Source organism: Mastomys coucha, unplaced genomic scaffold (genome assembly GCF_008632895.1).
Source record: "Mastomys coucha isolate ucsf_1 unplaced genomic scaffold, UCSF_Mcou_1 pScaffold12, whole genome shotgun sequence".
NCBI classification, from domain to species: Eukaryota; Metazoa; Chordata; class Mammalia; order Rodentia; family Muridae; genus Mastomys; species Mastomys coucha.
The window spans coordinates 42,194,850-42,208,074 of NW_022196894.1; the positions used below are offsets into that span (position 1 = coordinate 42,194,850).

Genomic DNA, 13,225 nt, shown 5'->3' on the forward strand with positions numbered 1-13,225 from the left:
TTTCAGTGTATCTGGTTTTATGTGGAGGCTCTTGATCCACTTGGACTTGAGCTTTGTACAAGGAGATAGGAATGGATCGATTTGCATTCTCCTACAGGCTAACCGCCAATTGAGCCAGCACCATTTGTTGAAAATGCTGTCTTTTTCCCACTGGATGGTTTTAGCTCTTTTGTCAAAGAACAAGTGACCATATGTGTGTGAGTTCATTTCTGGGTCTTCAATTCTATTCTATTGATACACCTGCCTGTCACTGTACCAATACCATGCAGTTTTTATCACAATTGCTCTGTAGTACAGCTTAAGGTCTGGGATGGTGATTCCACCAGAGGTTCTTTTATTGTTGAGAATAGTTTTCGTTATCCTAGGTTTTTTGTTATTCCAGATGAATTTGCAAATTGTTCTTTCCAAGTCTGTGAAGAATTGAATTGGAATTTTGATAGGGATTCCATTGAATCTGTAGATTGCTTTTGGCAAGATGACCATTTTTACTATATTAATTCTGCCAATCCATGAGCATGGGAGATCTTTCCATCTTCTGAGATCTTCTTCAATTTCCTTCTTCAGAGACTAGAAGTTCTTGTCAAACAGATCTTTTACTTGCTTAGTTAGAGTCACATCAAGGTATTTTATATTGTTTGTGACTATTGTGAAGGGTGTTGTTTCCCTAATTTCTTTCTCAGCCTGTTTATCCTTTGTGTAGAGGAAGGCTACTGATTTGCTTGGTTTAACTTTATATCCAGCTACTTTGCTGAAGTTGTTTATCAGGTTTAGGAGTTCTCTGGTGGAATTTTTAGGGTCACTTAAGTATACTATCACATCATCAGCAAATAGTGATAATTTGACTTCTTCCTTTCCAATTCGTATCCCTTTGATCTCCTTTTGTTGTCTAATTGCTCTCGCTAGGACTTCAAGTACAATATTGAATAGGTAGGGAGAGAGTGGTCAGCCTTGCCTAGTAAGGGATGGTTTCTTACCCATTATTCCTGCTTAGGATCTTAGCCTAGGCTATCAGGAACATCTCATAAATAGGAAAAGGGATTAAAAAAATAAAATAGATAAGCTGCCAAGAGAACTATGGCTCAATAATTTTACTCTGACCAAGAGTTCCACAACTGGTTCCAGGAGGCCTCCTTCTTTTGAGGTCTACCGCCTCAATCTGTGGAACTTGTCACACAGATCCTACTGGGGTTGGTGTGGCAGTGCTTGACCTTGAATGAAAGCATATATATCTTTTAGGGTCTCACTTATTTACTTATTTATTTTTACTTTATATGTGTACTTGCCTACATGTTTGTCTGCACCACATATGTACAGTGCCTTTGCAACGGGAGCTACAGAATGTTGTTAGTTACTGTGTGGGTCCTGGGAATCAAAACTCAGTCCTCCCGAGCAGCCAGTGTTCTCAACTGCCAAGCCACCAGCTCCTTCTGGCCCATTTAAATGAGTTACTTGGGAATTAAATTGGGAAAGATATGGAGAAGAATTCCATATATTGCCAATGAGAGAGGAGAGGAAGTAGCCCTTGGGTGCCCTGGCAACAAGAAAGAGCCCAGGTATGCTTAGAGAGCAGCTCTCCAGAGCCTCCCTGAGCAGGTATGCTTAGAGAGCAGCTCTCCAGAGCCTCCCTGAGCAGGTATGCTTAGAGAGTGGCTCTCCCTGAGCAGGTATGCTTAGAGATCGGCTCTCCAGAGCCTCCCTGACCAGAGCTGAATCTTCGGCCTGTTCACATACCTTCTTTCCACCCAAATGCATGCATCCAAAGGAATTCTGTCTGTGGCCCAGCTAATTGACTTGGCCCAGCCTTTGGCTCTCATTTTTAATACTCTTGGGCTTTGTCTCTAGTCTTTCAGCTTCATCTCAGACTTACTAGGGACTTCGGGGTGCACTTGCTGCTTCTTCCCCGTTCTTCGGAAAGTTCCTCAGTCCAGTCTCTCATGGGATTGACCCTGTGGCTTGTAAGCATGCCCATGGTTGGACTTGAACTGAACATTGTCTTATTCCTGAAGTCCTCTCTTTCCTTGATTCTCATTCTCCATTAGTTATCTCTGAAGATAATATCTTAACCTATTCCTTTGATTTTACTTTGAGAGAAGTTATCATACACAGAGAAGGTAACTCTTAACTAGCAGTGTGGATCTTCAACACAACCTATCAAATATTAGTTGGTGTTATGATTGCAGTATAGTAACATTCATGCTGGCGTCTTGCTTATCCTTTCTGGTTAATACATCATAAGAGAAATAGACTAGACATGAAATGAAAAGAGAGATGAACTTACAGAAAAGGCCTTCTCGTCTTCTGTAAAAGTTTAAGACGGGTCAAATAAAGTATGTTCTAGGAAAGTTTGAATATAAACACATCATTATGTTTAAAGCATAAATAAAAGTTTTAGTTGCTTTGGAAATTAAAAAGAAAACATCTAACTAAAATCTTGTGAGATTTTAAACTAAAACAAATGGTTTTTAATGTCTATCCACGAAGCCTCTGAAGACACCACAGATGACGTGATTACTGATGGGGAAGAGTCGTATTTGGATGATGACTTGGATTTGGAAGACATGGAAGAAAGCTCCCATTCATCTCAAGAGTACTTCCAGACTCCTGAACGTAAGCGTGATTAACCCTTTTCAGTAATTGTCACTGTTTTTAAAGGCGAGTTGCTTAGACAAGTTAAATTGTTATTTATAGATCAAGGAAACGGAAAATGTGCAAGACATGGATCCAGGTTATGGACAGAAAGTAGCCGCCCTCAGGGCGGGTTCTACATTCTGTTTCTGAGGACCACGAGGAGAAGTCTTGTATTTGATCTGGGGATAAAGTGATCCAGGCATTGGCCATGCCTCCGCTAGTTGGGAGTTCTCCAAGCCCTCTGTGGCCAGCAGGCTCCTCTCATTCCTCTGACCCGCACATCCTGGGCTCTTCCTCCTGGTTTAGCAGCATGGAGCACGGGTTCAGGCCAGTGGGTTGCTCTTAACTTCTGGCATGGCGCTGCACGGTCTTCCTCCCTTTGTGAAATATGATTTTAGAGTTTGACGCGTCCTCTTCTTCAATTATGTGTTTTCATGTTTTAGCTTCCCAGGAGCCTCCTGTTGAAGTTCAGGAAGAGCCACAAGTCGATGTAAAGAAGAAGCTCTCAGAGACCTTCTATTACAACTACCTGGAGCTTATTTCCATGCCGCATGTGACTTCAGAAGACAGGATCCCGCTTTATTTTTTCATCCTCAAGTATCCACTCCAGCTATACGTTTATAATGTGGGGAAGGTTTCATTTCCTAGCTCAGGGGTTAGCAAAGTACAGCCCCTGAAGCAAATGTGGCCTCCAGCCTGTTTGTGTAAATCAAGTTTTATTGCAGCACAGGCACATCCCATTACTTTCTGTCTGTGGATGCTGAAGTGGTTGCGATTGAGACCATTTTTGTCTAGGAAGCCTAAGGCAATGGTTGTGAACCTTCACATTTTCAAGGCTGATACTTTCCCATCATGTACTGGAAGAGTTAGCTGAGGTGACTCTGGGAAGAGAGGTCACACTGCAGCAAGTTCTGATTGGTTTGTGAAGACAGGCACATGTGGGACTGACCTAGGAGAGCGCTTGTGCTTGCTGACTGTATGTGAGGTCTGTGACAGGGTAACTGAAGGACAGTCTCCATGACAGTCTCAGCTTGCCGGCTGTGAATAGTGGCTGTTGTCAGCCCACACTGCAACTGGCCTCGTTGGGAAGGTATAGTTTGGAGATAAGGGTGCATGTTTTCTGAACATAGCTTTGAACTCTGTTTCAAGCCTAGGTGTGACTAAACTAGTTTCTCCCAAGTTCCTTTCTGGAATTTCGCCTTCTTAACTTTTCTGTCTTTTGGACACAAGAAATTTTCTTACAAATAAGTGGATCCTCCAAAATCATAGTTCTTCACTCTCCCCACCCCCAACCAAACAAAGTCTCAAGAAACAGATTCATTCTTAAACCTTGATGATCAACAGGTGTAAAGACTCTGTCTGCCGAAGCAGCACTGAGATGCTAAAAGTTTTCATAGGTTGCTCTCATTTAGATTGCTATTTCATGTCTTGTGTTTTTAAATTTGAGCTGAACTGTATGAATAAGATCTTATGTAACCTAGGTCTTTAAACTTCTATTTGAATTAATGCAATTTTACTCTATGACATAAACACATACATACATACATACATACATATACATACGCACACATGCATGCATGCATGCATACATGCATACATACATATATTTGCTTATATAGAAATGTAGTAAAAAAGCCTTAGAAAAAATTGTATATTTTTATGTGTCCTATATTAGTGGATTTAAATAATCTGTTCATATTTTTAATTTGAACTTAATACAGTAGGCATGTTATAAAATTTTGTATTAGATTTCCACAAATGTCAGATTTTCTTTAAATTTGCTTTTTACGTTTATTATGTATGCAAGCGTGTATGTGTGTGTTCCCATGTGTGTCAGGGCATGTCAGAGGACAGCTTTCAGGAGTCTGCCCTTTTTATTCAGTACCTTAGTTCTAGGGATGAAACCCAGGTTTCATCCCTAATTATGAATGTCTGTCATCTTCAAGGAAGAGGCCTAGAAAATATTTGTAGAGGGTGGATCAGTGAGTTAAAAACACTTGCCACACAAGCCTGATGACCTGAATTGAATCTCTGGGGCCCAAGATGGAAGAAGAGAAATCTCTCTCTCTCACACACACACACATGCGCGCACACTCATGCGCATGCATATGTGCATGCACACGTGCATGCATACATATGCACACACACCCCATATAAACAATAATAAAATTATTTTTACTGTGATTTCAACAAACTTGACTGGCAGCTATGAAGGTGAAGAGGTGGCCTTTATCCCATGTGGCGTGGTTCTGTTTTCAGGATACAGAGAAAAATGATCCCCATTTAGAAAGGCTAACACTATCTAATCTGCTTATCCCCAAATCTCAGAGTTTCTTCCCAAAAATTCAAGTAGAAAACTTAAGTCTATATGAGGATTTTTACTTATTTTTGAAGTAAAACTGTGTCTGAAATCCATAGAAAAATTCCGAGTTTCAAGGTAAAGTTTAGCTTTGTTGATTTCAGATCATTAGTAAAATAGAGTATCGGTTTTAAAAATAGGCTCAGTTGTTTTAGTCACACCTCCGCTCCTCACTGGCTGTTCTGTCTCACTGTTTTCCTTAGCAGCCTTGCCCCAGCCATTCTTTTGGTTATGACTGCAGAAAGCGAGCCAACCTACAACTTCTGGACAGCAACACTTTGTTGTACATTGCTGGGAACCAAATGGTCCTGTTGGATTTTAAAAGCAAGATACAAATATACCTGCAGAGTAGCAGTGGCCAAGGGATTGGTGCTATTGGGGTATGCGGACATTTAGTGACCCGGCGGCGGGGAGTCCCTATTTGTGTTATTCTGCGGTTGCCACAGTGGCAGTTAGAGACCAGTGGTATGCAGGGTGTTGTAGGGTCACGTGAGATGCACAGCCATCTTTATTCTAAGCCTTTTTCTTTCTCGTTCTTTAAAGTGTTCTTTATTTCTTTTTCATGAAGCCCAAGCTGGTCTTGAAGTCAGTATAGAGCCCAGGCTGGGTTTAAACCTGGGATCCTCCTGCCTTAGCTTCTTGAACAGAGAGGAAATCTATTTATCTGTCTGCCTATCTGTCGTCCATCTGTCTGTCTGTCTATCTATCTATCTATCTATCTATCTATCTCCATCCATCCATCCACCTACCCACCCACCTATCTATCTATCTATCTATCTATCTATCTATCTATCTATCTATCTATCTATCTATCTATCCATCCATCCACCCATCCAGCCATCTATTTATCTATCTATCTATCTATCTGTCTATCTATCTATCTATCTATCTATCTATCTATCTATCTATCTATCTCACTTCTCTGTACATAAATCAAGATTACAGCTGTGCATAAGTGTAGTTATGCAGGAAATCCAAGGCAGTGAGGTTAGTTGTTGAGTTATTATCTTAGAGTCAGGTTAAACAAATGCACCAACTACACAGGAGAATATCAACCTTAAGTGATCTTAAGCTGCATTATTAACTAGGCTGTGAGGTCCAGCAAAAGTTTCAGCCTTTTAGAAAGAAAGAGATATTTTCATAAGGATGTGTTGCCACAGGATAAAAGGCAGCATCGACAGGAAGTCAGCCCATCAGCTTCTCTTATGGGATGATGCTCACAAAAACCCTTGATAGATATTGCACAGTTCTGGATTTTTAACTCTTCTTCTTCTTTCTTCTTCTTCTTTTTTTTTTTTTTGGTTTTTCTGAGACAGGGTTCCTCTGTGTAGCCCTGGCTGTCCAGGAACTCACGCTATAGACCAGGCCTCAAATTCAGAAACCCTCCTGCCTCTGCCTCCCAAGTGCTGGATTAAAGGCATGTGCTACCACTGCCCGGCGATTTCTAACTCTTAAGAATAGTTAGGCAAATAAATTCTGTCTATCATAAACAAGCCAGTCTTTCAGGGAGAAAGTAGCACAGAAACACATATTTTGTGACTATTTCTACCATTTAGAGTGACTTACAGAGGGGTTTGGATCCTGTCCTACTTTGCTGTTCTTACACAACCATCCAGGCCAGCAGAAGCATAGTGCTTGTTAGAAATGCAAGTGTGAATTCAGAAACACTGGGTCTGGGGCTTGAAATCTGTGTTTGGATGAACCTTTCAAGCAATTCTGAGACACGCTAAAGACTTAAGCCTTCATTCTCACTACGAATTTAAGACTCGCAGCATTAAAATGATTTTCTTAAGAAGCTAAGCCTTCATTTTTGAAAATTAATTTTAGTTTTTAGTTCAAATCATATCCATCATCAAGTGTTCATCACATGCACATTTTTTTGAATTTTAGATTGAAGTGCAGTCTAATTAGCCAGTTACACAGTAGCAGTCACTAAGTACTACATAGATAAAAGTAAGTGAAGTTTTCCTTTGAATATTTTAATGAGACTCTGTTCTTCTAGGTCCATCCAAATAAAACTTACTTCGCAGTTGCCGAAAAAGGAAGTTTCCCAAAGATTATCATCTATGAGTATCCTTCTCTGAAACCTTACAGAATCTTGCAAGGTGAGTCCATCAAGATCTTTGGAGTAGTGTATGTCCAAGGCTAACATCCTGAAGGAGACCAAGGTTACAGAATTAACCAAGGTTCAGCAGAGAAGCAAAATTAGGTAGGAGGGAAATTTATTTCATGAAATTGGCTTATAGTTGCCTAGGCTAGTGAGTTTAGAAATTGTGGATCATCCCCACAGGCTGGAGATTCCAAAGAAGGGGTTCATGGGCATTCTCCAGGCAGCGTTAGTTCTTCAGTGAATCTTCAGTTTTACTTCTAAGACCTTGAAGCTGATTGGATAAAGTCTACCTAGACTCTCAAGGATACAATCCTTAATCCTGATCGGAACTATCAGTCATGCTGCTGATAGCTTCACAAAAGCTTCTTTCCTATTGTTTAGTTATGAATAACTGGGTGTTCCTATCGAAGGTGACAGGTAACATTAACCATCTCCATTGTCTTATTATTCTGCTGTCTGGGTAACTGATTTGGGGAGTCCGTTTTTGTTTGTTTGTTTGCTTGTTTGTTTGTTTTTGTTTTGTTTTTTAACTCTGGGAATTTTTCAGTGACAAATTTAAAGTTGCAGACCTGAATGCTCTCTGTGGCTGGCTCCCTTTCTTCCACAAGACGAAATATATGCAGCAGGTTTTTCTTTGGGAGAACACAATTATGATTTCTAATCATATAGGCCATTCTAAAGGCAAGAGTGATGAAAGATTTTTAGGATTACTCTTTGAGGAGATTTCCGTATATGTGCTTTGTTGGCAGGTTTGTGTATGTATGCTATGTATGCACATCCCTGCCCAGGCAATATGTGTGAGGGTGTTTGCCTGTGCATGTGTTTGTGGAGGCCAGGGCTTGATGTTGAGCATTTCCTCTATGGCTCTCCACCTAATTATATGATGCAGAGCCTTTCACTACAGCTGGAACGTGCCATTTCAGCTATGCTGGCTGGCTAGAAGCCCTTGGGATCCACCTGTCTCTGTGCCTCCTCCCACCCTATAGCATTGGAATAACACCTGAACCTGAGTGCTTATACACTGACTGTGTTACCTGTTGGACTGTCTCCCCAGCACTCTCTTAGATTCTTGGCATTTTTACATTCACACTGATCACTCTCCTCCTCCTCCTCTTGTTCCTCCTCCTCCTCTTCCTCCTCTTCTTCCCCCTCCTCTTCCTCTTGTTCCTCCTTTTTCTCCTCTTCCTCTTGTTGTTCCTCCTCTTTCTCCTCCTCCTCCTCTTGTTCCTCCTCTTCCTCCTCTTCCTTTTCTTCCTCTTCTCCCTCCTCTTCATCTTCTTTCTCTTCTTCCTCCTTCTCCTCCACCATCTTCCCTCTCTGTTATCATTTTGGGACCTAAGATTTGTAGCATTGGCTGGACTTGATTTTGTTTTCCATCCACAGCCTTCCAGTGCTGGGATGACAGGTGCATCCCCTCTGGTCTGAGCTTCTATCTTGTTTATCAGACTCCCATTCATCCTTACAGAGGGGACAGAGAAGGCCTATGCTTATGTAGACTTTAACAACGAGGGGAACTTGCTGGCTTCTGTTGGCTGTCATCCTGATTACACAATAACCATCTGGGACTGGAAAGAAGAGCAGCCCATACTGAGGACAAAAGCATTTTCTCAGGATGTCTTTAAGGTCACTTTCAATCCTGATAATGATGAACAGTTAACTACATCAGGATCCGGCCACATCAAGTAAGTCTGGTACCCAACAAGAAACTAGTAGATATTTTAAGGGACATTTTGAAAAGGACCAAAGATATAAAGAAATTGAATTTTTTCAAAGTTAGGAAGATTTCAGAAAGTTTTTTTTAAAGAACTATTTATTTATTTTATGTATATGAGTACACTGTAGCTGTCTTCAGACACACCAGAAGAGGGTGTCAGATCTCATTACAGATGGTTGTAAGCCACCATGTGGTTGCTGGGAATTGAACTCGGGATCTCTGGAAGAGCAATCAGTGCTCTTAACCACTGAGCCATCTCTCCAGCCCCCCAGAAAGTTTTTAAAAATACTTATTTTTATTTTATGTTTCTGAATGTTTTGTCTGTATGCATACATGTGTAATACATGCACGTTGTATATGTGGATGCCAGAAGAGGACTTTGAATGCCCTGGAACTGGGGTTACAGGTACTGTGTAAGGTACTGTGTGTGCTGGGACCCAAACTCAGATCTTCTAGAAAGAGCAGAGAGTGCTGTTAACTGCTCAGCCACCTCTCTATCTCTACATGTGTTGTTTTTCTAGCTAACCAGTGATTCACCTTTTCTCCCTCCCTCGCGTTTGCTCCTTCTCCCCCTTTCTCTTACAGTGTACCTTTTTGATATAGGGGAATGATCTTCAAAAACAGTATAGCTAAAAGAAGGGCTTTTAAGTTGAGCGCAGCCATCTTCTAGGCTCCACTTAAAGCAGATTTCCTAGCGTCTCAGTAGCTCCTTGTAGGGGTTTACAAAACCATAGTGAGCTTTCGGACCACAGCGAAGTTTCTTAAGTTTCTTAAGTCTTAATGGTGGCACAAGAATCCTCACAGCCCTTCCTGATGAGCGTTTTCTACTCCTTATCTCAAGCCTGTGGCTCCAGGTCCCACTCGCACCTTGTTCTGCTTCTGGAATGGAATGATGTAGACCCAATGTTGTCTTTCTTACTTGCTACTTTTATTTAACATTGATTACTTTCAATCTAATCCAAATTTTTGCTCATGGCTGGTAACTGCTGCAGCAGACAGCATAATTCAAAATTCAGGTCTCACAAAGACAGGGGACTTTCCCCTCCAGTGTTGAATCCATGTTGCCTAACAGGGGTTTGAAGGCACTATGTGTCAAGATGAATCACTGAAGTTCCTTCATGGGAGCGCATCCGGGGTTGATGGACATAAAAAGAAACCACACTGATCAATGTTTCTGACCTCTTTCTCTCTTGTTTGCAGGTTCTGGGAGATGGCTTTTACATTCACTGGTCTCAAGCTGCAAGGATCACTGGGGCGATTTGGCAAAACGTCCACTACTGACATAGAGGGCTATGCGGAGCTTCCAGATGGGAAGGTGAGCGAGCGTGCCTGCGGCTACTCCGTCATTGGACTGTCACAGATGAAAGCCTGCCTTCCTGAAATGAGCCACATGCTCATGGATTGTCAATGAGATTAGCTACTGTAGTTCTGAGTGTGGTGAACACCTCATTTTCCTTTTACAGTATCAATTGAAATGAAAACATTTCCCTAAAGTCTTCATAATCCACATGTACAAGCCATTTCCTGGTTTTGCTTCATAGTATATGTACATGAGGGTATGAGACCTTCTCTGTTAACACAGTGACATACTTGTTATCTTTAATGATGTCATGGAATTTTAATGATTTCTCTTTCCCTTTGGGTCATGATGGTCCAAGGGACTCACATAGTCAGGGCTTTAATCAAGCTTGTGTCTTGATTTGGTGTCAGGACACCATGGGAAAATGAGGTCATTTCTTAGCTGTATCTCCAACACTGTAGAATAATTTGTCAGTTGATTTTCTGACATTATTAGTTCACTTTTCTCTTGCTCTTACAGATTTTTTGGGCTTTTTTTCTTCTAAAATGACAGTTAACTGGGATCCATTCCCCTTTGCTATCTTACTGAGTTTCCTATTAGATAGAATAAGTTATCCTGTGTTACTTGTGATCATGTCCCTTATAAGAAAATTCCAGCACACAAATATCATTTTAAGAAACCAAATTATCTGTTCATTGAAGTGATGGCATAGTTTCAATTAAAAGTATGGTGTATAGGAGGAAATAATGATAATAATAATAATAATAATAATAATAATAATAATAATAAAAACATCCAGGCTTGTCAGTCTAGCAGAATTAGCGAGCGTTGGGTCCAGTGAGGGACTCTTGACAAAATCACAACAGTAATAATAAGGCTGTGAAGGAAGATGCTGATGTTAACCTCTGGCCACCATGTGCACTCCCAAGCACACAGGCGCCTACATATACATATACCACTTCCCTCCCTCTCCTACAACAAAAAGCCTCAGGTACTGGTTGTATTTAAAATCTATACAAATTCTTCAAATTCTGAAGACCATGTTAAGGCACCCGTCACCATGACTTTCTTTCAAAGCATGGTGTGAACTGTGTCTCTGAAAGCTCAGGAGAGTCTGTGTCTGTGTAGAGGGATGTGGCTATTTTAAATGATAAAACCACAGAAGGAAATGTTTCAGACTAGGAATGAATATCAGGTATTTAGAAGGTGGATCGGATTAAGATAGAAAGGGTGGACACTTTGAGTTGAGTTTGGCTCCTGGTGTGTCTGAGGCGTCAAACAGCCAGGCAGAATTACTGTGCGTTGGAAGAATAACATCCTAAGTGGGAAGAACAATAGATCCACTTGGTCATAGAATTCTAGGAGGATTGACAGGAGGGAAAACCTGGAATCAAGCTGATGAACTGGGAAGGAAGAAATCATTGCAACCATCTGAATAAAGGAGCTGACGTGGTGGTGGTGGTGGTGGTGGGGAGAGCAAGCTGTTCTGAGGACCAGTGGCAAAGAGCCGGGTGTAACTGACATTTCAGAAAAGAAAGCCTTGTAAGTTTTTATAGCTTCGGGTGTCTTTAGTCACGGAACAGTTACTTTCCTATGAATGGCTGGCCACGCCTCTGTGGTGTCTGGAGGGCGACTGGACAGTGGGTGCCAAAGTACAATTTCACAGGAGGACTAAGTTCTAATGTTTTCTAGCACAGTGAGTGTCTGTCTGGTTTACAGCCAGGTCTTGAGTATGTAGCAAGGAACTGAAGACAAGTATCCAAAGCTTCCCAGCACAAACATGATGGGTGTCTAAGGAGAAGGGAATGCTACTAACCCTGATTTGTCCATCATGCATCCTATACATGGATCGAGTTATCACACTGCACCTCATAGATGTGCGCAACTAGTATTCATCAGTGAAAACACTTGTATAAAAAAAAAATCAAGTTGAAGACTGCTAAAGTGAGTGGAGGCCCAGCAGCAGGTCACATAGGCAAGCGAGGTTAAGGCTGAGCTAAAAAAATCATCAGTTCCTGCCGACGAGAAGGAAAGGGTTTCCCACTGTGGAGCAGCCCACCCTGGGGGTCTGTGGAAAGGAGACTTTCTTAGTCAAAAGATGCGCGGGGATCCCAGAGAAAAGAAGTGTGCTGGCCAGTTTCTTCCGCCTCCTGCTTCTGAGACAGTGCGGTCAGAGCAGGGACTTTTGAGTAACAGCGCTTAAGCCAGCGTCTTTGGGGAGTTTGGGGGTAAGTTATTTAACTGTTGGTGCTTCAGTTTTCTCTGAGTGAGAACAAAGCTGGGGTTCGGTAAAACAGAGCACCCGCGCATATGGTGCTGCTGAGAAGTGTACCTAGGGCGTGTGGCTCTGGGCGTTAAACACCAAGGCTAATACATATTCAGGCATACACCATAAATAGTACTTACTATAGCACTTATTAAGGACTCTAAGAGTCAGTGTTTGATGGCATGGACTTTGGGAACTGTTGAGTTAGCCATTAATTTTGGGGGCAGTCCCAAATACTTTACTGGTTTGAAACTTGAGCCGTAATCGGCTCAGCTTGGTAGTGGAGCAGACAGCTCCTCACTTAGAAATGCAATCTTGAGTGAGAGCCGCCATCTTCTCTCTGGTGAGTTCCTAAGCTGGGAGCAGTCAGCAGGGAGGCACAGACCCCAAGAGTCGCAGGGGAGCCACCGGGCGGCAGGGCCAGGATCCTCTCAGCTTCCAAGTGGCAGAGGTGGATCAGCGACCTTAGCTGCCCCTCCCTTGCACGAGGAGGGTCTGCCTCCAGGGACCGCTTTGACCTGGAGTCTCCAGTGAGAGCTGCCATCTTCTCTCCAGTGAGTTCCTAAGTCGGGAGCAGACAACAGAGAGGCACAGGCCCCACGAGTCGCAGGGGAGCCTCCTGGTGGCAGGGACAGAATCCTCTCAGCTTCCAAGTGGAAGAGGTGGATCAGCGACCTTAGCTGCCCCTCCCTTGCACGAGGCGGGTCTGCCTCCAGGGACCGCTTTGACCCGGAGTCTCCAGTGAGAGCTGCCATCTTCTCTCCGGTGAGTCCCTAAGCTGGGAGCAGTCAGCAGGGAGGCACAGACCCCAAGAGTCGCAGGGGAGCCGCCAGGCGGCAGGGACAGGA

General features: G+C 42.5%; 1 protein-coding gene across 3 annotated transcripts in view; it reads left to right on the forward strand.

Moving 5' to 3' along the window:
* The window catches only part of Cfap44 (cilia and flagella associated protein 44), a 110,345-nt gene that overhangs the window by 23,781 nt on the left and 73,339 nt on the right, over positions 1-13,225 (forward strand). For all 3 annotated transcript variants that reach the window (XM_031363964.1, XM_031363965.1, XM_031363966.1), the window contains 6 exons: positions 2,482-2,607; positions 3,072-3,225; positions 5,205-5,367; positions 6,990-7,092; positions 8,563-8,779; positions 10,012-10,126. In XM_031363964.1, coding sequence (XP_031219824.1) covers positions 2,482-2,607; positions 3,072-3,225; positions 5,205-5,367; positions 6,990-7,092; positions 8,563-8,779; positions 10,012-10,126 — 878 coding nt within the window. The remainder of the gene's footprint in view (positions 1-2,481; positions 2,608-3,071; positions 3,226-5,204; positions 5,368-6,989; positions 7,093-8,562; positions 8,780-10,011; positions 10,127-13,225) is intronic.